We start from the raw sequence: 25,557 nt of genomic DNA, 5'->3' as shown, positions 1-25,557 counted from the left end.
AAGACAACTCTTTTAGAATATTTGACAGGTCATGCTCATTGCATAAATGAATTTTCTCACAGAAAAAAATAGTATTTGATAAACTCACCATGTGTTGTCAGTAGAAGAACATCAATAGTTGGATCTGAATTGAATGTTTTTACAATATCAAACCGTTTCGACGGCTCAACAGAACCATCCAGACGCATGTATGTCACACTGTAATAACCACATAGAAATTCATTTCACAATGTAGTGCCAAAATTATACTCGCTATTTTTACAGAGGAAAATAAAAGCCAAAATAATAACTCAGTATAATTACATCCTAGCCAAAAATCCCGAGTTCCCTATTGCCTTTACACTGAATTTCCAGTGTACATAGACAATCTTGACATTACCTATAATCAGTCAAAATGTATCATGTAACAGATCATAAAATGAAAATTACAGTACAAAGTCTTTCAGAGTCCAAAATCTTGATGTTAAAAAATGATGGTCTACTTATTTCAAAAAACAAAATACATATAACCTTGTTTGACGTGCATCCTTTCTTGACGATAATATATTTTGTCTCACAGAGATGAGCATTTTACTGATCTTAAAAAATATACATATAACCTTATGGTACATCAAATTTTCAGTCTATTAGATAAGCCTGAGGTGATCTTTCAGCAGCCTATTTCAAGGATCATACCACATTAGACATTTAAATGACACAATTTTTCTATAAATTTATTGTCAAATTTAATTTAAGGGGTTTTTAATATTTATTATTTTATTATAATTTACATGCTCACGATATCAGACTCCTTGATGTCACTTTAGATTGCCTCTAGGCATTAACTACTAATAATAACACAAGGAAAACAATCAAACTCATTATGTCAAAGAGAAAATATAAAGGATTAATCATAAATGATAAAAACCTTTATAATAAAATAAGCAATATAAATATAAATGTAGCTGAGAATATTATATAATTTGTAGTTATGCAAAATATACTAGCCTAGTTTGCTTAGATTCCCTTCCTGATTACATCATATTTCGTCCCACAAAACTCATTAATATAATGATCATAAAAAATGCACTCAACCTTATGTGATGGGATTCCCTTGACAATAAATCAACAGCCACCATAAAATGCACATTGATAATTGACAGAGACCAGATAGAAAAAAAGAGAAAAAAGCAAGTGGACAAAGGAAAAGCCTCAATATTGAAGAACTAAACTAGCTTCTCAGCCTAAAGATCTTTTCAAAATCAATGAACTAAACTAAATGACCTATTAATCTTCTCAAAATCTGTACATAGGGAATCAGTATCATCCATGACTTTTTATTATTGAAGAGCTAAACTAAACTAGTTGACTACTAAGTTTGCCAAAATCAATGAACTAAACTAAATGACCTATTGTTCGTAATAATCATAGTTACAAGACTCATGGAGACTTGGGGAGTCCCAAGGCAAGTGAGTTTAACCAAGTCTTCGGGACTCGGCAAGCCCTGCAAGGTACTTGCCCATGGCAGGCATAAGTTTAAGGTTAAAAAAAAAATAAAGTCTTAAAACAAAAGACTTAAAATCATCTCATCCACCCTAAAACGACGTTCATTTTGTTTTCAAACAGAAGGAGGTGAGAAGAAATACTTTTTGAGTAAAAAATATCAAAGATGAAAAACTCTTAATCGGCAATAAATCTTTTGGCCGAAAAAATTTTAAAAATCGGGAATTGGCAAAAAATCAGGAAAAAATCGGCAATAAATCGGCAATAAATCGGCAAAATTATCAAACATTTGAAAATATATAATTTCTTAAAATATTCTAAAAAAACACACATAAACACTAAATTTATAGAGCACAATAACATATAGCCCCATTCACTATGAAAGTATTTAAAGTTTAAACCTTGTTCTGTTGGTCCGCGCGTTGAGGAAAAATGGAACAAAACACCCTCGTCGCCATCGGAATCATTGCTCCTATCGCATGTTTAGGATAAATTGAAAATGCAGCCGTCAAAAAATGCTCCCACTAGTCCCACGTTTAGAAAAAACAAAAGGTTGCGTCGTTTATATTTCCCATCGTGCGTTTTTTAGGGTTGCATCGGAAAATGGCATGCCCCTTTTTTTAATGCGATTTTTACCATTTAATTTGAAATTTTTTACCTTAAAGTCGCGATTTTTAACAAAAAATTGGTCGCGAAATCGGCGGGCCAAAATACTTCGGATTAATCGCAATTTTAGCAATTTTTTGCCAAGTTTTACATCTATGAAAAATATAACTCACTAGAGAGAAAACGAGCACATTGGTTTGAGGACAAAACAGTGGTTGAAGATAATTTGGGTAGGTTTGTAGAAGGTTGTGATGTATCTAGAAGAGCTTAAGGAGGGTTTAGAAGAGCCCACCATTAATTTGGGGCAAATTTGGAGCAAATTTGAAGCAAATTTGTAAAAAAAGAAAAAAAATTGTTTTCTTATTTTCAAATTTTCATTGTGTAATGAATTTTCTTTTTTTATTTATTTTAGGTTAATGGAAAAAAATCCTAGTTATCAGATAATCAAACCCTAGATTATTTTAATTTTTAGCTGCAAACCCTAGTTGTTTTAAGTTTTCTTTTTCTTTTTTTTTAAATTTAATTAGAATGTGTAAATGTAATTTTTTTTCCATTTATTATTTATTGCAGCCTACTATTCATTTATGAACTGATCCAAGTTAGAAGAGATCTTTGTTGTAAACATGTCATATTTGGGACAACAAAAAAAAAGGAGAAATAACATGTAATCATTGCAAAGTGAAAATGCTTGGAGGAGGTATTAATCAGATGAAGTATCACCATGCACACATACTGTGTTGTGATGCTAAACCATGCCCAGACAACACCTAAAGTTATATAAGAACTGAAAAGTCAATCAAAGACTTTTTGAGTAGCAAAAAGAATTAACAGAGGCAAAGAGAAGAAATGGCAGCCATTGGTGGAGACAGTTCTTTAGTTCCTCCATTTCTTGGATCTATGAGTAGTAGCAATGGTAGAGTGCGATATCCCAGCCTAAATGTTGCGGTGGTGCGGATTCTTGTTGGGCGTGTACCCAAGGTTGGGACCCACCCACGTGGGGGCTGGCCTGCGCTGGCACTATGGTGGGACGGAAACCCCACTCTTAACACCATTGGGTGCCATTCACCACCAATCCAGACTTTTGGCGTAGTGGTGGCCTTGCTTGGTATCAGAGTCGAGGTCGAGACCCACGGAGCATGGTAGGCTATGATATCCCATCCTAAATGCTGGGGTGGTGCGGATTCCCGTTGGGCGTGTAAACAGGGTTGGGACCCACCCACGATCGGGCAGCCACGTGTCCACGAGGGGGTTGGCCTGCGCTGGCACTCTAGAGGGACGAAAACCCCACTCTTAACACCACTGGGCGCCATTCACCACCAGTCCAAGCTTTTGGGGTAGTGGTTGCCTTGCTGCTCTGATACCAAGCAAGGCCACCACTACGCCAAAAGCCCGTACTGGTGGTGAATGGTGCCCAATGGCATTAAGAGTGGGGTTTCCGTCCCACCAGAGTGCCAGCGCAAGCTAGCCCCCTCCTGGACACGTGGCTGCCCGATCGTGGGTGGGTCCCAACCCTAGGTACATGCCCGGCGGGAATCTGCACCACCGCAGCATTTAGGCTGGGATATCACAACCCACCACGCTCCACGGGGCTCGACCTCGAGACCTCGGCTCTGATACCAAGCAAGGCCACCACTAAGCCAAAAGCCCAGACTGCCAGCGCAGGCCAGCACCCTCGTGGACACGTGGCTGCCCGATCGTGGGTGGGTCTCAACCCTAGGTACACGCCCAACAGGAATCCGCACCACCGCAGCATTTAGGCTGGGATATCACATAGTGGCAGTGTAAGTATTGGGCCTAGAATTCATGGATCTTCATCCAATTCAGATCCATATTGTGTTCCTTGCACTACTCCAGGATCCCAGCCATCACTTGAGAGCATGGGTTAAAACAAGGACAAGCATGGGGCTACAAGAAGTACAATTGGAATCCCAAAACTACCACCATTTAATGGCCTTGAAGTACCCCTGAACACATCTAAGTATTTCACAGGACTTAGAAACCAGATACCTCTATACTAACAATAATATCAAGTAGTTAAAACTGGGAAATGACATTAAAATATGACAGCAAAAGACCAGCGATCAGAAGGTAGTGTTCCACTCCAAACATGATGACATCTCAGTCACACAACATATAGCATAAATTACCTTATAAAGGGTCTCCCATAATTCAGGAGTTGGTAGAGGTTTATAAGTGGAACGTCTGATTAGATTGGAAAAAACAAATAGATCTTATTCAACATCAGAAAGCCAATGTTACTGGGTGTCAATTTATCTATCAAAATATACATAAAAGATGAGACACCAGATGATATCCAACCTTTTCATACGAGTTTGAAACAGGTCCTTCTCAATTATGTCCAAAAATGCCTGCATGTCAAATGTTGATATATTCAGAAAACACGAATAGCAAGAAACCATTTATAGCTACAAGCTGATAACAGAATGACCATCAGTATAACAGCTTACTTTGTGCTGAGCAAAAATAAGGACCCTGTGCTGACTGCCTTCTGCAACAGCTGCATCTTCGCTACCTGAGCTTTCCATACCTATTCCATTCTCTGTGCCTATTCCACATTCTTCAAGTATTTCCTGAAGAGCAACCAATTTTGGAGCATGCTGCAGATCATGCAAGCTTGTTCTGATATCTTTACTATCAGGAATGCACTCAGATAGCTTTGACACAAGAGAATCAGATGGTGCATCTCCTATTACAAGCAATGGATGGCTGCACAATTTAAGCAAGTATTGCAAAGCCTGGACGAACAACCATAGACAATAAACTTAGATATGAGATATTGAAAAGGAATGAAGACCAAAAAGAGACAGCATTAATTGCCCAGGCCTATAATGAATCTCCTTACCTGGAAGACATGGGAAGATGCCTTTGATGTGGTGGTAGGCTCGTCATCTGCACCTGATGACCCATAAGCCTCAACCAAGGTAGATATTTCCTTTTTAGCTTCTGACCTAGAAAAGTGTTCATAAAGTCTCAGCTGTACAGGACTCAAATCACAATACCGGTCCTGAATTATTTTTTCTGGCAGATCAGCTAATACTTCATCTTTTGTTCGTCGAAGAAGAAAAGGCATGACCTATCGCACAAATAAGTCAACAATTTGAATTAAAGGTATATATAAGGTCATAAACAGAAAGCATTTCTCACTATTTAGCTCAGATTCACACCTGTTTGTGTAGTGCTTCCATGGCAAGGGCACCAGCTTCTGCATCCTTGGCTGAACGCTTCACATCTCTTGCAGCCAATATTGGTTTCCCATAAGTGGACTGAAACTGCAATAAGCAACTATGAAGTCAGTCCCCAATAGAGAAGTTAAAATTTTACAATAATCGCAAACTGATATTTCAATAATATTATCATTTGTACAGCCATCTATATTCATGAATGAGGATATCGATTATCATCCAAAGTTGCCACCTCTATCACATCAATGCAAACTCAGGCCCCATCCTCACAATCAAACTTGTCAAAAATGGGCTACTGAAAGATCAGTAAACATACAGAGTGAAATCCAACCTTGTAGTCTACTGCTAAAGTGGATTAACTCTTTTGGGATTTATCCAAGTTCAACTTCCTTTGTGGATGTATAAAGTGCCAATGAAAGTAAACAGTTTAATCGTGGCATCAATATCAAAAGGGATTTATATCAAAAGGGATTTATGAAAATTTACATGTACACACACACACACCTTTCTATTCTATACCACTATTGGCTTCCATCTAGATCCAAGTGAGTTCACTCTTTTATGATTTTTCTGAGTAAAACTCTCTTCAGATATATCAGTATCTGAATTCAACTCCCTTTGTGGGTGTATAAAATGATAATGAAAAACAAATGGTTTAAGAATGACATGAGATAAGAAGTGTTTTATTGAATTTGGAAAGATCTTTATCAAAATTTTCACATGCACACATCTTTCTTTCCTATTCGCTACTAGTTTCTATCTAGATCAGAGCACAAATCCCTTTGTGAATGTATAAAGTGTTAATGAAAAGTAAACATTTTAAGCACACCGTTAAGATCAAATGGGGCTTATCAAATTGTTCACACATGTGCACATACACCCACACATGAGCATGTGCACACACGCACACATACATTGCTATTGTTAGCTGAGAAAGAAACCAATGATAGATATGGGAAACATATGAAGAATCTCTACGAAATTTTACCATAGCAAGTATAAGCACATTGCATGAGTGTGGGTGTGTGTGAGCACATGCATGTGTATACATGCGTATGCATGTATGTGTATGTAAAATTTGATTAACCCAATTCAATATTTCAATATCAATGGTGTGCTTAAAACAATTACTATTCATTATCACTTTTTGCATTCACAAAGGGATTTGTGCTAGGCTCTAGATAGACACAGTACTGATATAGGAAAGAAAATACTGCTTTGTGGATGGAAACCAATGATAGATACAGGAACGAAACGATGCTCTGGTAACTGTAGAATTAACAGGAAATTTAACTGAACATAGCAAATTATTTCAATTATCATTAAGTGCTCACAACATGGGAGAGAGGGAAAGAGGGAAAGAGGGAGAGAGAAAGAGCAATTTCTTGCACCACGATTAATAATTCTGAATAAAATATTGACATGTAAGAATGCATTGCTAAAATTATTTTCATCATAGATGGTGTTGTCGGGTAATTATGTTATATTGAAATAGAAGCCCAAGTACATATATATAGGTGTCGGTACAGTTTGTCCGGTGCCAAGGCAGAGTTGGTCCAGGAGACGGCGGGGCGCACGTAGGAAGTGGCAAAGCGGACAGCCCTTGAGACCCGTCTCACCTCTGCCCTCGAGGAGTTGGATGGCAAGCAGAAGGAGCTCATGGAAGCAGTTTTTATGGTGAAGAAATCCAGGGAAAGGCAGTTGGTCGCTGAGCGAGATCTGAAGCATGGGACGCAGCAGGTCCACCAGCTTAGGGAGCAATTGGCAGCACCGTCGGCACCTTCTGCATCAGGGACGCCCTTTGTACCCCCTCAACTTTGATTTTTATTGTTTAGTCTTGGTGTCATTCCCCATTTTGTTTGTAAGTTGTCAGGAGACGACCTTCTTTTTTGTGGGGGATGATGTTGTCGGGTAATTATGTCATATTGTAATTAGAATGTTAAGTGTGTTAAGGGTCGGTGGTTACGTGACGGTTGCCGGCAGTTGGCACCGAACAGCCTGTACCGACACCTATATCTATGTACTTGGGCTTCTATTTCAATATATGTGATAGGCGGAAGGGAGACTATGTTTTGAATGTACTGGTATTGTGGAATCAATGAATATAGACATATGAGTTCTTCTCACTTGCATCTTTGTGTACTGCCACCGTTTCTATATTACTGTACTGTTATGCACTGAATGCACACACACACCTCAGGGGTAAAACAGATGGGTGGACAGAAAAAAATTAGGGCAGTAAATTACATACATTATACAAGCTTTTTTAACATCTTACTTATTAAGAGCATAAAGACTACGCACAAATTATCAAGCTAAGATATATCTGCAATTAATCGTGGGAAACTCATCAGAAATATCAGAATAATAAGAATTATTAGGACACCACCAGTGCACAAATTGTCAACATGATACAGCTTAATCTTGATAGACAACAGTGCATAGTACTCATAGAAATGTGTGTATAAACCAAAATGAAAATGAATCTGATAAGGAATGAATACTGGAGCATATTATAAAGAGGCCAATTCTAAGGAATCTTGCCACCTAAACAGCCTCCTCTTGTGATACATCATTGTACTCTCAATCACAACCTATAAATAAATTTATTACATGTGTTCCATGGACATGCATCCCCCACCCCTAGTACCCCTGTCCCATAGATGGTGTCCCCTTCTAGTTGACATCTATCAGCTGAGTAGATTAGCCTATCATTGACCCTCGTAGGCTGATGAGGTTGGTTAGAGGGTCTCCCAGAGATTGATTCTTCATTACAGGACAAGCTTTCATTTGAGGTCTCCAGGACTCCGTTTGAGACACTTTCTATTTTTAGCAGTCCTGCTATTTTTAGCCAGTGGGTTGGGTAGTGGCAAAGTATGGCTTGGCAGTCTCCAGTTCTGGCGGCAAGCAATTCGGATGGATACTTAGAGAGATATTAATATTTAATTACTTTAATTAAATATTAAATGGTGAACTTTAATGTTTTAATATTTTTAAGTCACTTTAAGTTATAACTTAAGTGAGGGTCTATTTCTCATCGGATGGGGCCACTTTTATATTAAACTGAAAAGGGATTTATTTTTGAAGCTTCGATAGTCAAAAATAAATATCAAAAGTTAAAACAACATTTAATGCCAAATCGTACTTTTCTTGGGAATCGTGCCAAACCCTAAAAGGAAGAGATAAAAGAAGTTTTTAGGTCTTCTTTTCATTATGTGAAGATTTGATATTGAGTTTGCTCTAAGGAGACTTTGGCTTGAGGGTTTCAGCAGGGGTTTCTTCCTGCAGATGATCTGAAAGTATCGGTACAGGAAAACGGTGGATTTCTGTGCATCAGCATTAGAGGCTGTGAAATATCAATTGATTTTGCTTTCAGTTGGTTTTATCTAGGAGCCAAGATTGGGCAGATTAGAAAGGGTTTTATTCATTTTATGCAAAGGATTGATTGCAGCCACAGAGTCAGAACAAAGGCATAAATAAGTGTGTTTAAAGCTGGGGTTTTTGTGCATGTACAACCTGCAGATCTGCCGTACCTTTCTTCCTTGAAAGGGTATGATTTTGTTGAAGGAGTCCAAAAATTCTGAAATAAATCCTAAAGGAGACGCCTAGGTGGTAGCTTCTGTATGAGCTGGTAAACTCACCATTCCGAGTAGTTTGTACAGATAAATAATTTTGCTGTCATTATTTGCTGTTGTATGGCAGCAAGGATAAATAAGGGGTTTCATAAATTTGAGGTATTTGACAATAAATCTTCCTAGTCTTGTCTGATTTCTTTATTGAATGTGTTTATGCAAATTGGATGTAATAAGGGTTTGATAATCCTAATTGTATGAAGTTCAATTAATTTCCAGCTTTTTCCAATGTTGCTTTTTGCATACTATTTGTTCAAAACTAGCCTTGTTGTTAGAAATTGCAAAATACAAAACATAAAACGCAACAGGTTCAACTAAACCTCCGTTGTCTGAGTTGAGAACCCTTGGTAGGTTCTTACAGTGGTATCAGAGCTAAATCCTGCCATCCTAAGGGTTTAGAAGTTACATGCAATCACAGGAAGTGGGTTCACACAGGTATTACACACGCAAAAGAGCCCTCCTTGAAGGAGAACAGAGTCTTAACAGGCAGTCAGACACTATGGGTGATAGGCATACAAGCAGCCCACCCAGAGGCCACAAAGTTGAGGATGAGGAGAAGAGAATTTTTTAGGACTATGGCTATGGGGCAGCAGCAGGTTGCTCAGGCTTTACAGACACTCACCACCATGATGGAGCGTATGAATCCTCCAAACCGACACAATCAGGAACCAGAGGATAATAGGAGTGTAGCCAATATTCCTAGACCTCACAAGCAACTACACGCATAGTTGACAGGCCTTCAAGGCCTAATTTCTTGGTAGAGGAACCTGAGGATGTTGCTAGAGCTAAGGCAGAGCCTATCTTTGTTGATAATGTCATGACGGTACATGATGAGTGGAGTCTTCTTCCACCTAATGTTAGGCAAAATCTGAATTTTGATCAGTTCATGAGGCAAAAACGAGAGGTAGAGAGAAACAGGCAAGAGAGGAGGCCTTGTTTCCAACATAGAGATCTTGAGTTTGCCACAAGCAAGCTCACTCTACCTTATTATGATGGCAGCGGTGCAGTTACAGCTAAGTCCTGGATCCATAAACTGGATACATACTTCACACTAAGACCCATGATTGAAAGGGATGCAATTAAGTTTGCAACCTTACATTTGGACGGTACTGCACATGAGTGGTGGCATAATGGACTCATCACTCTCCAACATGATGAGATTACCACCTGTCAAGAGTTTGCTGATTTGTTAGTGGAGAGGTTTGATAAGAAAGACCCAAAGTCTTACTTCTGTGAGTTAGCACAGCTGAAACAAACAGGGAACTTGGAGGTGTATGTTTCAGAGTTTTTGAAATCGTCATGCATGGTAAATAACATGTCAAATCAGCGATTAGTAGTCTTGTTTATAGAGGGACTCATGGAGCCTTTGAGAGGTTGGGTCAAAGCATTTGATCCCCCAACACTTCTACTTGCCATAAAAAAGGCACGAAGTATGGATGTGACAGCCACACAAAATAAATTTGGGTCAAAAGGATCAACGTCTTTCAAAGATAATAAGAATTACAGCAAAGGGAAAGAAAAATCAGACTTTAGAAATGATTACAAAGGGAAGACGGCAGCTCCCCCCTTAGATCGTGAGACACTTAACGATTTGAGGCAGAAAAAACTATGTTTTTATTGCAAAGGTCCATATGATCCCAACCATGACTGTCCTTTGAGGCCTAAGGGCAAGGCAAACAGAGTAATGTAGGCATATTATGAAGATTCAAAATCTGATCAAGAAGGTCAGCCTGTTGGTTATGATGATTTAGAGGCTGAAAATGACACACGGGGTCCTCTGAGACTTGACAAGATGGATGCAGAAGGTGATGAACACCTTAAGGAAGCACTTCTCACTAGTATTCAGCAGGAAGGGTTATTCAGAATGAGAGGAGTACTTGCTGGTCAGAAAGTTATTACCCTACTAAATACCAGAGCCACACATAACTTTATTGATGCCAGGTTAGTTGAGAAGAGAGGAATCCAAATAGAGGAGTTTGAGGGCATCCATGTGAGGGTGGCAAATGGTTACACTTTAAAGTGTAACAGGATGATTACACAACTCCCATTGCGTGTAAACAACTATGAGTTCAAAACGGGTTTCTATGTGGTTCAGATGGGTGATACAGATTTGGTCCTTGGTATGAGGTGGTTGCATGAGCTAGGAAAGTTTACACTTGACTTGCAGGAGATGGAGATGTCTTTCACTGTTGATGGAAAGACACATGTGCTGAAAGCTATTAAGGACAGCAGCTTTAGGATGATTACACTCAAGCGGATGGAGAGGCTTGTACGCCACGATCAGACTGAGTGGGCAGCAAAGTGTATGATTATACCTATACAACAGGATGCTCAGAAAGTTGAATATCATCTTGACATTCAGATACTGAGAACCAAACATAACAAGGTTTTCAGTGACATACCATCAAGGAGGCCACCAGATAGGGGTTTTGAGCACATCATTGAGCTAGAGGAGGGTGCGAAGCCAGTGATGATTACTCCATACAAACATCCAAAGCGCCTGAAAGATGAAATAGAGAAAACCATACAAGAGCTTCTGGCTATGGAACATATTTGGCCTAGTAAGTCCCCCTTTGCTTCTTCAGTTGTTTTGGTGAAGAAGGATGGCACATTGCGAATGTGTATTGATTACAGGGTCCTTAATAAGCGGACGATCAAAAACAGTTATCCCATTCCGCGTATTGATGAGCTCATAGATGAGTTACATGGTGCCTGTTATTTTTCAAAGATTGATTTGAGATCAGGCTATCACCAGATTAGTGTCTGTGAGCAGGATATTGAGAATACTGCTTTTCGTTGTCATTATGGACATTTTGAGTTTGTGGTTATGCCATTTGGGCTAACCAATGCACCTGCTACTTTCCAATCCACAATGAACAAAGTCTTCAGACATCAATTGAGGAAATCAGTATTGGTGTTCTTTGATGATATATTGGTTTACACTTGTACTTGAGAGGAGCACCTCAGTCACTTAGATACAGTTTTGAGCATTTTGGGTAGGGAGTCCTTGTATGCCAAGGAATCCAAATGTGACCATGGAATGACTGAGTTATTGTACTTGGGCCATATTAGCAGTGCAGAGGGAGTGCGGATGGATCCAGAGAAGATCCGTGCTATTGTAGATTGACTACTCCAGTGAACCTTACTCAGTTGCGTGGGTTCTTGGGCCTATGTGGTTTCTATCGCCTTTTTGTTAACGGTTATTCACGCCATGCAGCACCTTTGACAGACTTGATGAAGAAGGGTGCCTTCTTATGGACTCCTGAGGCCCAGGAGTGTTTTGATAGGTTCAAAGAGCTCATGACTTCATGTCCAGTACTTGCTACACCTGACTTCTCGAAGTCATTTGAGTTACAATGTGATGCCTCTGGTGAGGGCATTGGGGCGATGCTTATGCAAGACAAGCACCCTATTGCATATGAGAGTAGGAAACTCTGTGGCCCTGAGAGGAATTACAGCATTTATGATAAGGAAATGTTGGCCATAATGCATGCACTGGCCAAGTTTAGACAGTACTTAGTGGGCAGCAAGTTCTGCACTAAGACTGAACACAATAGTTTGAGACATTTCCTTGGGCAGCGTGACTTAAATAAAAAGCAACAAAAATGGGTCAGCAAACTTCAGGCTTATAACTTTGATATTTCCTATATCAAAGGCACACAGAATGTAGTTGCAGATGCCTTGTCACGTCGTCCCCACCTGAGTTCTATGGTCCAGATAGCAAAGGATTGGCAGCATATTATATTGGCAGAGTATGCCAAAGATAGCTGGGCTGCAAGTGTGATAGAGGGATCAATAGTGGACAGCAAGCATACAGTTGTCAATGACTTGATCATTTACAAGGGGAGAGTGTACTTGATCCCAGGATCAAAGTTGAGGAGTAGGGTACTGTGGTTCTTTCATGATGAACCGATGGCAGGACATCCCGGGTTTTTCAAAACCTACAAACAGGTTCGTGAGCGCTTCACGTGGAAAGGGCTCAAGGCGGATGTTCTACAGTATGTTAGAGAGTGCCCTGTTTGTCAGCAGAATAAACAGGAGCATACATACCCTGCTGGTTTACTTCAGCCACTTCCAATTCCTGACAAGAAGTGAGAATGTCTATCTATGGATTTCATCACAGGGTTGCCGAGAGCACAGGGACGTGATTGCAAATTTGTGGTTGTGGATCGTTTGACGAAGTATGCCCATTTCTATCCGATTACCACCACTTATTCAACTATTCAGGTAGCAGAGTTGTTCTTCAAAGAGGTATTCAAATTACATGGCTTGCCTCGAACTATTGTCAGTGATAGGGATAATCGGTTTTTGAGCCACTTTTGGCAGGAGCTTTTCAGACTCTGTGGGACCGAGCTTTCACCGAGCACCAGTTACCACCCTTAGACTGATGGTCAGACTGAGATAGTTAATAAATGGGTGGAGGGATACCTCAGGAACTACATTTCAGGGCAGCAAAAGGCGTGGGTGAAGTGGATTTACCTTTGTGAGTATTGTTACAATACCACTCACCACATGTCCATTCAGATGACACCATTTCCAGCACTGTACGGTAATGAGCCTCCTAGTTTAATTGACTTATTCCTGAGTGACAGTAGGGTGCCTAGTGCGGGAGACATGCTACAGGAGAGCCAGGACATTGTGAAGACTCTTAAGGAGAATATAGCCAAGGCACAAAATCAGCAAAAGCAATATGATGATCAGAAGAGGACAAAGAGGTCATTTGAGGTAGGAGACATGGTGTATTTGATGTTGCAGCCATATCGGTAGTCTACTCTCGGGAGGAGTGGAGCAGAGAAGCTCAAGCCACGATATTATGGCCCTTTCAGAGTGACCAAGCATATAGGTGAGGTGGCTTATGAGTTGGATTTACCGGCAGATAGCAAAGTACACAATGTGTTTCACGTGTCACGTCTCAAAAAGGCGTTGGCACACCATATTGTTCCTTCTAAAGTTTTACCACCCCTAGATGATGAGGGAAAGTTGATACTTGTACCTGAGGCTATCATTGAGTTCAGGGAGAGGAATTTCAGAAGACGTACTATCACAGAGTACTTGGTGAAATGGAAGGATTTACCGGTAGAGGATGCTACTTGGGAAAGCAAGGAGATTATACAACATCCGGAGTTGAGATTGCTTGAGGACAAGCAATTTCAGGAGGGGCGGACTGTGATGTCCCCTTCTAGTTGACATCTGCCAGTTGAGTAGATTAGCCTATCACTGACCCTCGTAGGCTGATGAGGTTGGTTAGAGGGTCTCCCGGAGATTGATTCTTCATCTTTAGAGTGAGCATTACAGGACAGGCTTTCATTTGAGGTCTCCAAGACTCCGTTTGAGACACTTTCTATTTTTAGCAATCCTGCTATTTTTAGCCAATGGGTTGGGTAGTGGCAGAGTATGGCTTGGCAGTCTCCAGTTCTGACAACAAGCAATTCGGATGGATACTTAGAGAGATATTAATATTTATTTTTAATTACTTTAATTAAATATTAAATGGCGAACTTTAATGTTTTAATATTTTTAAGTCACTTTAAGTTACAACTTAAGTGAGGGTCTATTTCTCATCAAATGGGGCCACTTTTATATTAAACTGAAAAGAGATTTATTTTTGAAGCCTCAGTAGTCAAAAATAAATATTAAAAGTTAAAACATCATTTAATGCCAAATTGTATTTTTCTTGGGAATCACACCAAACCCTAAACTTCTTTTCATTATGTGAAGATTTGATATTGAGTTTGCTCTGAGGAGACTTTGGTTTGAGGGTTTCAGCAGGGGTTTCTTCCTGCAGATGATCTGAAAGTATCGATACAGGAAAACGGTGGATTTTTGTGCATCAGCATTAGAGGCTGTGAAATATCAATTGATTTTGCTTTCAGTTGGTTTTATCCAGGAACCAAGATTGGGCAGATTAGAAAGGGTTTTATTCATTTTATGCAAAGGATTGATTGCAGCCACAGAGTCAAAACAGAGGCAAAAATAAGTGTGTTTACAGCTGGGGTTTTTGTGCATGTACAGCATGCAGATCTGTCGTACCTTTCTTCCTTGAAAGGGTACGATTTTGTTGAAGGAGTCCAAAAATTCTGAAATAAATCCTAACGGAGACACCTAGCCGGTAGTTTTAGTATGAGCTGCTAACTCACCATTCCGGGTAGTTTGGACTGATAAATAATTTTGCTGTCATTATTTGTTGTTGTACGGCAGCAAGGATAAATAAGGGGTTTCATAAATTTGAGGTATTTGACAATAAATCTTCCTGGTCTTGTTTGATTTCTTTATTGAAGGTGTTTATGCAAATTGGATGTAATAAGGGTTTGATAATCCTAATTGTATGAAGTTCAATTAATTTCCATTTTTTTCCAATGTTGCTTTTTGCATACTATTTGTTCAAAACTAGCCTTCTTGTTAGAAATTGCAAAATACAAAACATAAAACACAACAGGTTCAACTAAACCTACGTTGTCTGAGTTGAGAACCCTTGGTAGGTTCTTATACATCCCCCATCCCTAGTACCCCTGTCCCATAGATGGGGATGTCTTGGGGACATGGAGACGTGGAGGGGACATATACCTGTCGTCTAGAGGACTCCTAGGACCATCCCACCACCACCACCCACACCCTTGAGATGTCCCCTTCATTTGGGGACAGGGATATCTAGTGGAGTCCCAAGAGTCCCCCAAGTGTCCAAAGGACTTCCAAGCGTCCTCCATGCCAAAACAAATTGAAAGTTATTTTCTTTAAAATTAACAAAAAAAAATTGTATGCCACTAACCCTAACCCTAATGGTATACATTCTCCACCCAAACCCTAAGGACTTTAAAAAAACTTATAAGTACACTTCTAAGCCTCATTCCAAAATCAATTTCAAGGCTACATCACAAGAGTCAATTCACACCTCCTTTATGTCATTGGCAAAGGTGTAGGAGTTTGTCTAGGATTGTCAATTGAAAAAAGTCTAGTACCAACCCCTTTTCCATTGAGGGCTCCTACTCCTAGTAATACTAGGAATAACCCAAATGCACAAGTTTCAATTCATTCTACTTGTGTTCCACCAAGTTCAAGGGTAGTCACATTAGAGCTTAAGGGGAATTATAAATGACCACTAGTTATGCTGCAAACACGGTGATAGATTTATTCAATGTGTAGAATTGAGAGGAGGCGAATGATGTGTTAATGCATGATAGCCTCGGTAAGATCAATGATTGAATGAGAGATAAATGAAATCCCTCATTCAAACGTTTATTATCGTGAGGGGGCATGATCAAGTGATGTCTTGATCGGCCATGTCCAAAAGACATGGCCGGTCAAGGCATCGATTGACCGTACCCAGCCCACTACATATATACCAAATGAAATGTGTGAGAATGGACATTGAAAATAAAAATGCTCCTCCTCTCCTGCAACATAAAAGAAGACAATCAGATTTATACAACAATTCAGTGATAGATAATACATAGAACAAGATAATTTTTAATTTTGATCCACAAAATTAACATGGTATCAGAGCCAAGTTTCCTTCTATAAAGCATAACCGCCTGAAGGAAGATCCGATTAAGATCAGATTGATATCTCCTTGAAAGTCTCGAATATGGCCACATTGCAAGAACTTGTCCTCTCAAACTTAAACTACAAGCATCCCTTACTGAAGTCAGAAATTCAGACGTATGTTCAAAAAAATATGTTCTCTAGAAGAAACTCAAGATACCTTGTGATTGAGAGGGAGCTTACTAATCAAGATTGAGCACTTCTGAGGTAAAAATTGTAAATATTGATTATTATTATTAATACTAATAATTATTTTATGGGCCTTGTGTAAATCATAAGGAAGTGACGACTTCCAAATGATTTCCACTTGTATTTTTGAGGTTATTGGAAGGTGACGATCTTACAATAACTCAAGATTGTGGATAGAATCGCCGACTGAGGCAATCCACGTAAAAGCTTGTGGATAGAATCGCTGACAGAGGCAATCCACACAAGAGCTCATGGATAGAATCGCTGACTGAGGCAATCCACGTAAGAGCTCATAGATAGAATCGCCGACTGAGGCAATCCACGTAAGAGCTCATGGATAGAATCGCCGACTGAGGCAATCCACGTGAGAGCTCATGGATAGAATCGCCGACTGAGGCAATCCACACAAGAGCTTGTGGATAGAATCGCCAACTGAGGCAATCCACACAAGAGCTTGTGGATAGAATTGCCGACTGAGGCAATCCACACAAGAGCTTGTGGATAGAATCGCCGACAGAGGCAATCCACTCAAGAGTTTGTGAATAGAATCACCGACAGAGGCGATTCACATCTTGAAACTATGGTCCCAAGATGAGCATCATACGATTTATGAATATTGCTCCCAATACCTTTTACATTTATCTTACCTAGCTAAGAGGGAGTGTTAATGCATGATAGCCTCAGTAAAATAAATGATTGAATGAGAGAATGAAGTCTCTCATTCAAACATTTATTATCGTGAGGGGGCACGATCAAGTGATGTCTTGATCGGCCATGTCCAAAAGACATGGCCGGTCAAGGCATCGCTTGACCGTACCTAGCCCACTACATATACCAAATGAAATGTGTGAGAATGGACATTGAAAATAAAAATGCTCCTCCTCTCCTGCAACATAAAAGAAGACAATCCGATTTATACAACAATTCAGTGATAGATAATACATAGAACAAGATAAATTTTAATTCTGATCCACAAAATTAACATGATGCCATTAGCAAATTCTTCTTTGCCAATGGCATTCCATTCCATGTGACTCACTCTCCTTACTATAAGGAGGCTATGGAAAAAATAATCCAAGCAAGACCATCATATGTGCCACCACAAGAGACAAAATTGAGAACAACAATCTTAAATAAAAGCTATTCCAAAATTAATATTCTAATGAAGAAAATGAAAGCTATTTGGGTCGCTAGTGGATGTAGCATAATCATGGATGGGTAGATATTAGGCATCATTCACTCATCAACATCATTGTCACATGTACAAAGGACCCTTGCTTCCTTAGGGCTATTGATTGTTCAGGGCATCACAAGGATGTCAATTTTCGCTTCCAAATACATAGAGATACTATTGAGGAGATTGGGTTGAAGAATGTGGTGCAAGTAGTGACCGATGTTGCATATGCAAAGCTGAAAGAAAATTGATTGAGGCGGCCTATAGGCATATTTGGACTCCACATTGTGTGCATGACATGAATAATGCACTCAAGGACATGGGAAAAATTGCATGGATCAAAGATGTGGTTAATGATGATAGAGATGTGCAAATGTTTATTTGCAACCACCATACTTCAAATGCGCTCTTTAGGACCTTCTCTAAGGAGTTTTTGAAACCTATGGAGAGGCGAAGACTATATATGAATCATACTTCATTCTCTTGGAGAGGATGCTTGAGTTGCAAGAGGCATTGCAACTATTGGCCATGATAGCAAAGTGCAATTGGTTGCCCACTTCTAAGTCGGAGTAGGGGAGAAGGGTGAGAAAGTGGTGAAGAGATACTTTTTGGGCTGATGCAAAATACATTGGTGTCATCATTACTCTAATTTTCACAATTATTAGATATCGGACACAAATGCACCTACCCTAGGGAAGGTGTGCAAATGCATTGACAGTATGTTTAGCCAAATGAAGCCTATTGTATTAGAGGAAGACACCACATTAGCATTCTGCAATGAGCACAATCAACCAATCATTCATCATCAATGGGATAAGCAACACTCCCTTGCACATGGCTGCTTATGCATTGAACCAAAAGTGGCATGTGCAAAGGCTAGGCAGAATTAGTCCTATATAAGATGTTGAGGTGAAGACAAAGTTCATGAAGACAATTCAGAAGATGTATGATTCTACAGAAGCCAGCATCATTCATACTAAGTGGACAAAATTCGCCACTCTTAGGGGATATTCAACAAAGGCCAAGATAGATAAGGAGAACATGGTATAGGAGGCTCCAATTCTATGATGGACTATGCACGAGCTTAATTCATTGACTACCAAACTAGTCATTCATTTGTTGTCCCAGAGTTCCATTCCTCCTACTACTAAGAGGAACTAGTCTACTTAAAATTTCATCCGCTCTGTTAAGAGGAACCGACTTACCTTTTAGAGAACAAAGAAGCTTGTAATTGTACATTGTGCCTTGCATTTCATTGACCGCAACACACTTATGTACAAGGAGTCTAACAGCTCAATGGGATGTAAAGCCAAAGTAGCCAACACAAGTTAAAGAGGATGTAGCACTGAAAGGGTTGGTTAAATTGCAGTTGAGGATCTTGAGACTAAGGAGTCTACCAGTTTGATTGTTTGATTGATGAGGAGTTTGATGCAAACTTTGGAGAAAAGTGACGCTTTAAGGCAATGGGCCATTGAGCAATTATATTTTTGAATGTAATAACCTTTGATTATAATATAAACATATGGATGTTCAACATTTTCATTGTTCATTCAATGCAGTATCAAATATTTTTAAGTATTTCAAAGTTTCATATGTTACACCTTGTATAATTTTTTAAGTACTATATATATTTGCACCATCGTCCCCTCGCCATCCCTAGATCTAGGCCCTTGGTCCCCCTATCCTCGAAACACACCTCCATCATCACCTTATCACAAAAAAACACCCACCCCCTCCCCCCTCCTCCCCATCTTGAGACCCTATGAAACATTGCTTATTACCCTCCCAATCAACTTAAGCTTATCCTTTAGATTCCATTGCCTTTATGCTTCATCAATTAAGTATAGCTTCAAAAATAATAACCTTAGCAAAAAAGGCTAAAAGAAAACATTGAGTTCCAACAATTATAGGAAGAAATAAACTATTGATCGAGGTTAGCTAAAAACAAGACATAAAGAGGACAAAGATAATAGAGCATGTAATGTCCATAAATCTCGAAAGTAACCAATGATCAAAAGCTGAATCCAGAGAAGAGAAGATTGTATTGACTACGTATGCCACTGCTGTCCACTTCTAACATCAAACAAAAAGAAATCAGGCATGAGATACCTGTAGTGTTTCTCTATGGGGACCAACTTCACACTAATCTAGTTTGAAGCCTTCTAAAAACTGAGAAAAACAATCAGATGTCAGACATGGGATCTCACACTGGATCCTCTACTAACTTTGGCCTATTATAGTTGAATTCTTCTAGAAAAACCATATGTTGGATATAAAATCTCAGGCTGAATCATAAGGCTCCTTCCTTGAGAACTGGGCAAACTCCTGAATGGCCAGCCCTTTTCTATGTTGAATTCCCTGAAAATCTATACATCTTTAAATGAAATGATCGTCCAATTATTGTTCAATGCTATGAAGCCTATATTTCTAGTGCTCTGAAGGAAGACGGAGGTCAGTCCTGCACTAGATCTAATAAAAACGAAACCAGATTCATATTTTTATGAAAAATGTATCTCAAGATGACTGCAAGTAGAAGCTAAAATAATCCAGTTGTCATGACACATGTTAAAGTAACCCAAAATTTTCTTACCTGGCTATCCAGATCCTCTCATGAATGCCCTTATTAAACTCACATTGTCAGACTTCCAGAATTAATAGAAAATTTACTGAAATTAGATATCTAAATGACTAGATCTAATGCAATCTGGAATACAAAGTATAGCATTGGCTTAAGCATATACTTGCTCCAGCCACACCCACAACAAACTTGCCTTATGGAAGATAAAATAGCTAAACAAAATTTGCCATCATGCACTGTAGCCTAGAAGCATAAAGGCCATGCAATATATATGAAGTGCAAAGTTATAAGTTTCTGAGATGGGAACTATTTCAAGGACACGTAGAGAGGATTCCCAAAATTTTAAGATGGGAAGTATTTCAAGGACAATTAGAGAGGATTCCAAATTTTGGATGCGTGAGGCTTAAAATATATTAAAGGATATAATTTCTTATATAGGAAAAAAATAGACAGACCTCAAAAACAGAAGATTAGAGAGAGCTCCAGCCACACCACAAGATCCAGACGTCCACATGGCAATTTGCCCATAAAGCCATATTAAAATTCCTTGTTGCACTTCACTAACTACTTTTGCATTTGATTTCGTTCTCCTTAATCAAATTTTTGCTCCAAAATTCAACATCATAATCTCTGATTACCAGTAGTTGCTGCCAAAAAGGTTACCACTAGGATAGATATCATTCTTAGACCAATTACAAGACTCAAGATCAGAAGCTTATAGTGAACTGCAGGATAACCTATATATTCTTACATGGGACTTTCCCGGTCAAGAGGAACTTCATTGTGACTCCCAGAGAAACAGATAATCATTTTGCATTTCTCCAACCTCGGCTAAACCCATGATTGAAATTTATAGTTTTGAAATTGTATCCCTATTTAGTTATAATATTTTTCAGTCAGTTCCACTATACAACAGTACCATAATTAAGAAAAAAGCATGCACTCGATGCTGTTACATAATGCTATGTACTTGTTGCCAAAGAACAAATTTGCTCACAATATGTTTCCTTTTGTAGACAAATGTTCTCTTTAGCCTTTGCGAAAAAAACTAAATAGTAAATAACCCAAAGCTGTACTCTAGAATAGCACAGATTCAACTTTAAAGAAATTAGTTAGAACATTTTGATTGCAACAATCTTAGGCGCAAATAATCAAAGCCTGCAGGTGTCAAGGAAATTATCTGGAAAGTACCATGCAACAGAACCAGATGCATTAATTTACCTGTCTCTCTGCTCCAAGGAAACCTGGCATAAGAAAGTCAAAAAGTGACCAGAGCTCCAAGACATTGTTCTGTTGTAACAGCCATATTCATGCAAGCACAGATAAACATAAAGATAAAATGAGCTGAAGTGGGTCAATTGGCAGAATGAAAAGTTTCTTTGTTGTATTCTCCATGATAGCTAAATCTAACTTAAGTTTACAAGTGAACAATCAAAAAAAGACAGCTATGAAATTCTAGTTACCGCAACTTAATTGAAACTATCCTTTCAATTACCTGAATTGGTGTTCCACTCAGAATAAGACGGTGTTCAGCCTTCAACTGTTTGACTGCAGTAGTAATTTTTGATCTTGCATTCTTTATGATGTGACCTTCATCTAAAATACAGTAATTCCAGACAAGAGACCCCAAGAAATCAATGTCTTTGCGAACAACATCATATGATGTTATAACAGTATTATATTCTGTAAATTGATTTCGAAGCAAAGAGCGCTCTTGAGGAGATCCAACGTATTGCAGAGGATTTAAAACGGAGGTATCAATAAATTTCTCAATTTCAAAGGCCCAATGACCCACCAATGTTGATGGGCACACAATTAATGAGTGCAACTGATCTTTATCTACTTTGGAAGCCACACGTTCCACAAAATCAGATGCTACTATTGCTGATGCTTGGAGTGTTTTACCAAGACCCATGTCATCACACAGAATCCCATGAAGCTTAAAACGCTTGAGAAATCCTAGCCAGTTGATACCTTCTTGTTGGTACCTGAAAAAAAAATTAAATTCTTAGGATCTGTGTTTGCCAAGCAGCAGAATGTTTTTGCAGTTTAGCTGCTTCATGCCAAATATTCATTAAACTCTTCTGAAACATTTTACTTTTACCTTTAATCATACAACATAAACTGCTATCTAAAATATTTACTTCATGTTTAAGCATGCACTAATGGCTACACAACAAGAAACTAGATGCTAAATTAGTAAGGGAAAAAAAATGGGGATTATTTAAATTTTGAATTGATTAATCAGAAAAGTGTGAAAAAACGGCCATCACTGTAGCAAATGGTTAGGCCTAAAATTTTAGTGAAAAAAAACGTGTGCCTGTCTACTTGAAAAACTTCACATAGAGTTTACATGTTACCAAGGTAGACTAACATTTAATCAATAAAATATCTCCTTCAAAATACTTCAATCAAGTTTACACATGCACTAGGGAGCCATCTGAATTCTACAAAATCCTAAATTGTAAAAGTATGAGAATTAAAAATTATTTTACCTTCTAAGGGTCACTTTCAACTCTACAGCAAGTTTATAGTCATCAACTTGTGAATTATCAAGAAGTTGCTCCAGAAAGTGAGCATCCTCGGCAGTTCTCGAGGATAGCTTTTGACTGAGTCCAGTTGGTGATGGAACACCCCTAGCAAGTGGCAGAAGAGGAACTAAAGCAGCAAAGCTCCGAGTTACACTCTGCCTTACATTGGGATCACTGTCACTCATACAGCCCAAAAGTGGAACAACAAGAAGGGGAGCATATGCTACCAGCTTCACTCCCAAATCCTCAACTAATAGAGTAATAAGCATGCCTGCTCCTTGCCTTGCCTGAACAGATGATGAATCCCTCAGCATAGGGATGGCCTTTTCCATCACTGCTCCCATCACATTGACCAATAATGTTTTTGCCATAGATGTAATGCATCTTGAAGCCACCAATCTAACAGCAACATGCCAGTGACGTACACAGCCAAAGATGCCAGGTAGTAGTGTTAACAATTTGAATTGTAAAGGCTGTACCAGCAGAGGTGCAATCGAACGCAAAACCTGTATTAACACAAGAATTTTCATAGGTGTTTATAAAACAAATCAAGGACACAAGAAGAAAAAGTTTGAAAATCACCCAGAATTGACGTAGATAACTAAATTCATTTCAACATGGTTCCCATCTAAGTCACAAGGTTCGAATTCGAATTAGAATTCGACAGCCATGAAATTCGGATGAAATTCGACAAGGGAAAAATTGGAAAAAAAAATTGGATAAAATTTGCCTTATATAATTTTGTTTATTTTTAAATATATGTATACTTCTTAGAAACTATCAAAATAGCTTAACATTGCTAAATAGATTTGAAGTCATTATAAAAAGATGGCACATTTATAAAATACATACCATAAGAAACATGTGAAATCATTAAACAAAACATTATATTGTCATTATATAATTGCTTAACATTATAAATGCATTAAACAAAACATTATATTGTCATTATGTAATTGCTTAACATTGCTTAACATTATAGATTTGAAGTCATTATATTGTCGGGCAATACTGAATACGGATTATATGAATACTGAATACAGATTATATGAATACCAAAACATTAAACAAAACATTAAACATTAAAAATTGGGGCAAACCAAAACATTATATGAATATTGAATACGGATTATATGAATACCGTCGGGCAAACCAAAACATTAATAATTGAAGAAGCCTTCCTGAACACGGCTGTTGGCAACAATTGAGGAGGTATGCACGACAGCGACAGCAAACACAGAGAAAACCCGCCACAGACACAGAGAACCCGCCGTAGACTCAGAAATCGCTGCCGCAGACCCGCCGTAGACTCAGAAACCCTAAAAAATGCTTTTCAGATTTTTCCTTCAGTAAAAAAAAATGACGTCCTTGTCCGTACAAATTAATGGTCGAATTTGAATGATTTTTTTATAAATGTTTGAAATTCGATTAAATTCGAACCTCATCCATGAAAATCACCGTATTCTGTGACTTAGGTTCCCATACTCTCCAAAGATATGATTATCATTTAAACTGGCTGATGTTAATAAAGCTGAAACGATGAACTAGCAAAACTCTTACTTTAGATAGTAATACTAACATATATTACCTCATACATTGTTATAATGCAGCTGTGCTGACCAGCAGTTTTGCCATCATGTATTGATCAATATCATTGCTATTATGTACTGATCAATATTATTTCTAGCAGATATTGACCAATATTATTGCATGTGTTACGAATTTGCAGAGAGATGGAAATAAAACCAAGATTTCAAATCTAGTTGCATAGGTTCAAAATGATAAAAACGAAATATAACTATCCTTTGAACAAGATAAATTTAAGCACTTAAAATCAAAAAAGCATTTAATCACCTACAAGAATTCCCATCCCGATAATTATAAATTATGGCAAATAATCCTAATAGCATACACTTTTTCTTGCAAAACTGCTATTAATAAAGTAAGATAACAACATGCCCATAAGAAGCCAGCACAAACTGCTAGGATGCATTAAATTTCATTCTTAATCAAAAATTTGTTTCAGATAATAATTTACACTAAATAGCTATTTAAGGTGGTGGTGCCAGAACACTGGAATGAGGAAATCTCTCTATCCCAATTCCAGTTGCGGCCTAAACCGCACTCGATGGAACAGGAACAAGAACTATCACTATCACTTCGGCACTGAGGAAGGAGAAGGCAGACAAGAATATTTGTTTAAGATAAGATAAGATAAGTTTATTAATGTCCAACAAGGGAACACAGAAAAAAGGGCCAGCCCATAGCGGGAACACCAACAAATGGTGCCCGAATAAAGGCACCAGCAATCTCATGAATGATGTCACATCCATGCATGGTAAGACATCCAGACAGAAAACAAGGTATCAAATCTATCCTAGGAACTAGAAATCCCCACATATGAACAACAATAACTCTTGCCAGAGAAAAAGTGCTTTCTGCACAAACAATCTTTGTTAGCAAACACAAACTAGAGTAATTGACATATAGTAGAAAACAAAAATGAATGATTTGATGGTTTATATAGATTGATAACCAATTTTTAGGGCTTAAAGTACCTTTTCAGAGCTCCAACCAGAGATAAACACAAGTCTTGGATTACAATCTTTCAGTCTTGCTTACC

The 25,557-nt window shown here is 38.5% G+C and overlaps 1 protein-coding gene across 2 annotated transcripts in view; it reads right to left on the bottom strand.

The window, feature by feature from the left end:
- Positions 1–25,557, bottom strand: part of LOC131046894 (TATA-binding protein-associated factor BTAF1) — a 158,443-nt gene that overhangs the window by 25,479 nt on the left and 107,407 nt on the right. For both annotated transcript variants that reach the window (XM_057980723.2, XM_057980724.2), the window contains 8 exons: positions 22,899–23,440; positions 21,899–22,391; positions 21,625–21,693; positions 5,274–5,378; positions 4,952–5,182; positions 4,557–4,844; positions 4,408–4,457; positions 89–198 (listed from right to left, as the gene is read on the bottom strand). In XM_057980723.2, coding sequence (XP_057836706.2) covers positions 89–198; positions 4,408–4,457; positions 4,557–4,844; positions 4,952–5,182; positions 5,274–5,378; positions 21,625–21,693; positions 21,899–22,391; positions 22,899–23,440 — 1,888 coding nt within the window. The remainder of the gene's footprint in view (positions 1–88; positions 199–4,407; positions 4,458–4,556; positions 4,845–4,951; positions 5,183–5,273; positions 5,379–21,624; positions 21,694–21,898; positions 22,392–22,898; positions 23,441–25,557) is intronic.

This window comes from Cryptomeria japonica, chromosome 2, assembly GCF_030272615.1.
Source record: "Cryptomeria japonica chromosome 2, Sugi_1.0, whole genome shotgun sequence".
In the NCBI taxonomy this organism is placed as follows: Eukaryota; Viridiplantae; Streptophyta; class Pinopsida; order Cupressales; family Cupressaceae; genus Cryptomeria; species Cryptomeria japonica.
Note: the sequence above shows the minus strand (reverse complement) of the source record. Positions and strands in the feature narration are given on the sequence as shown.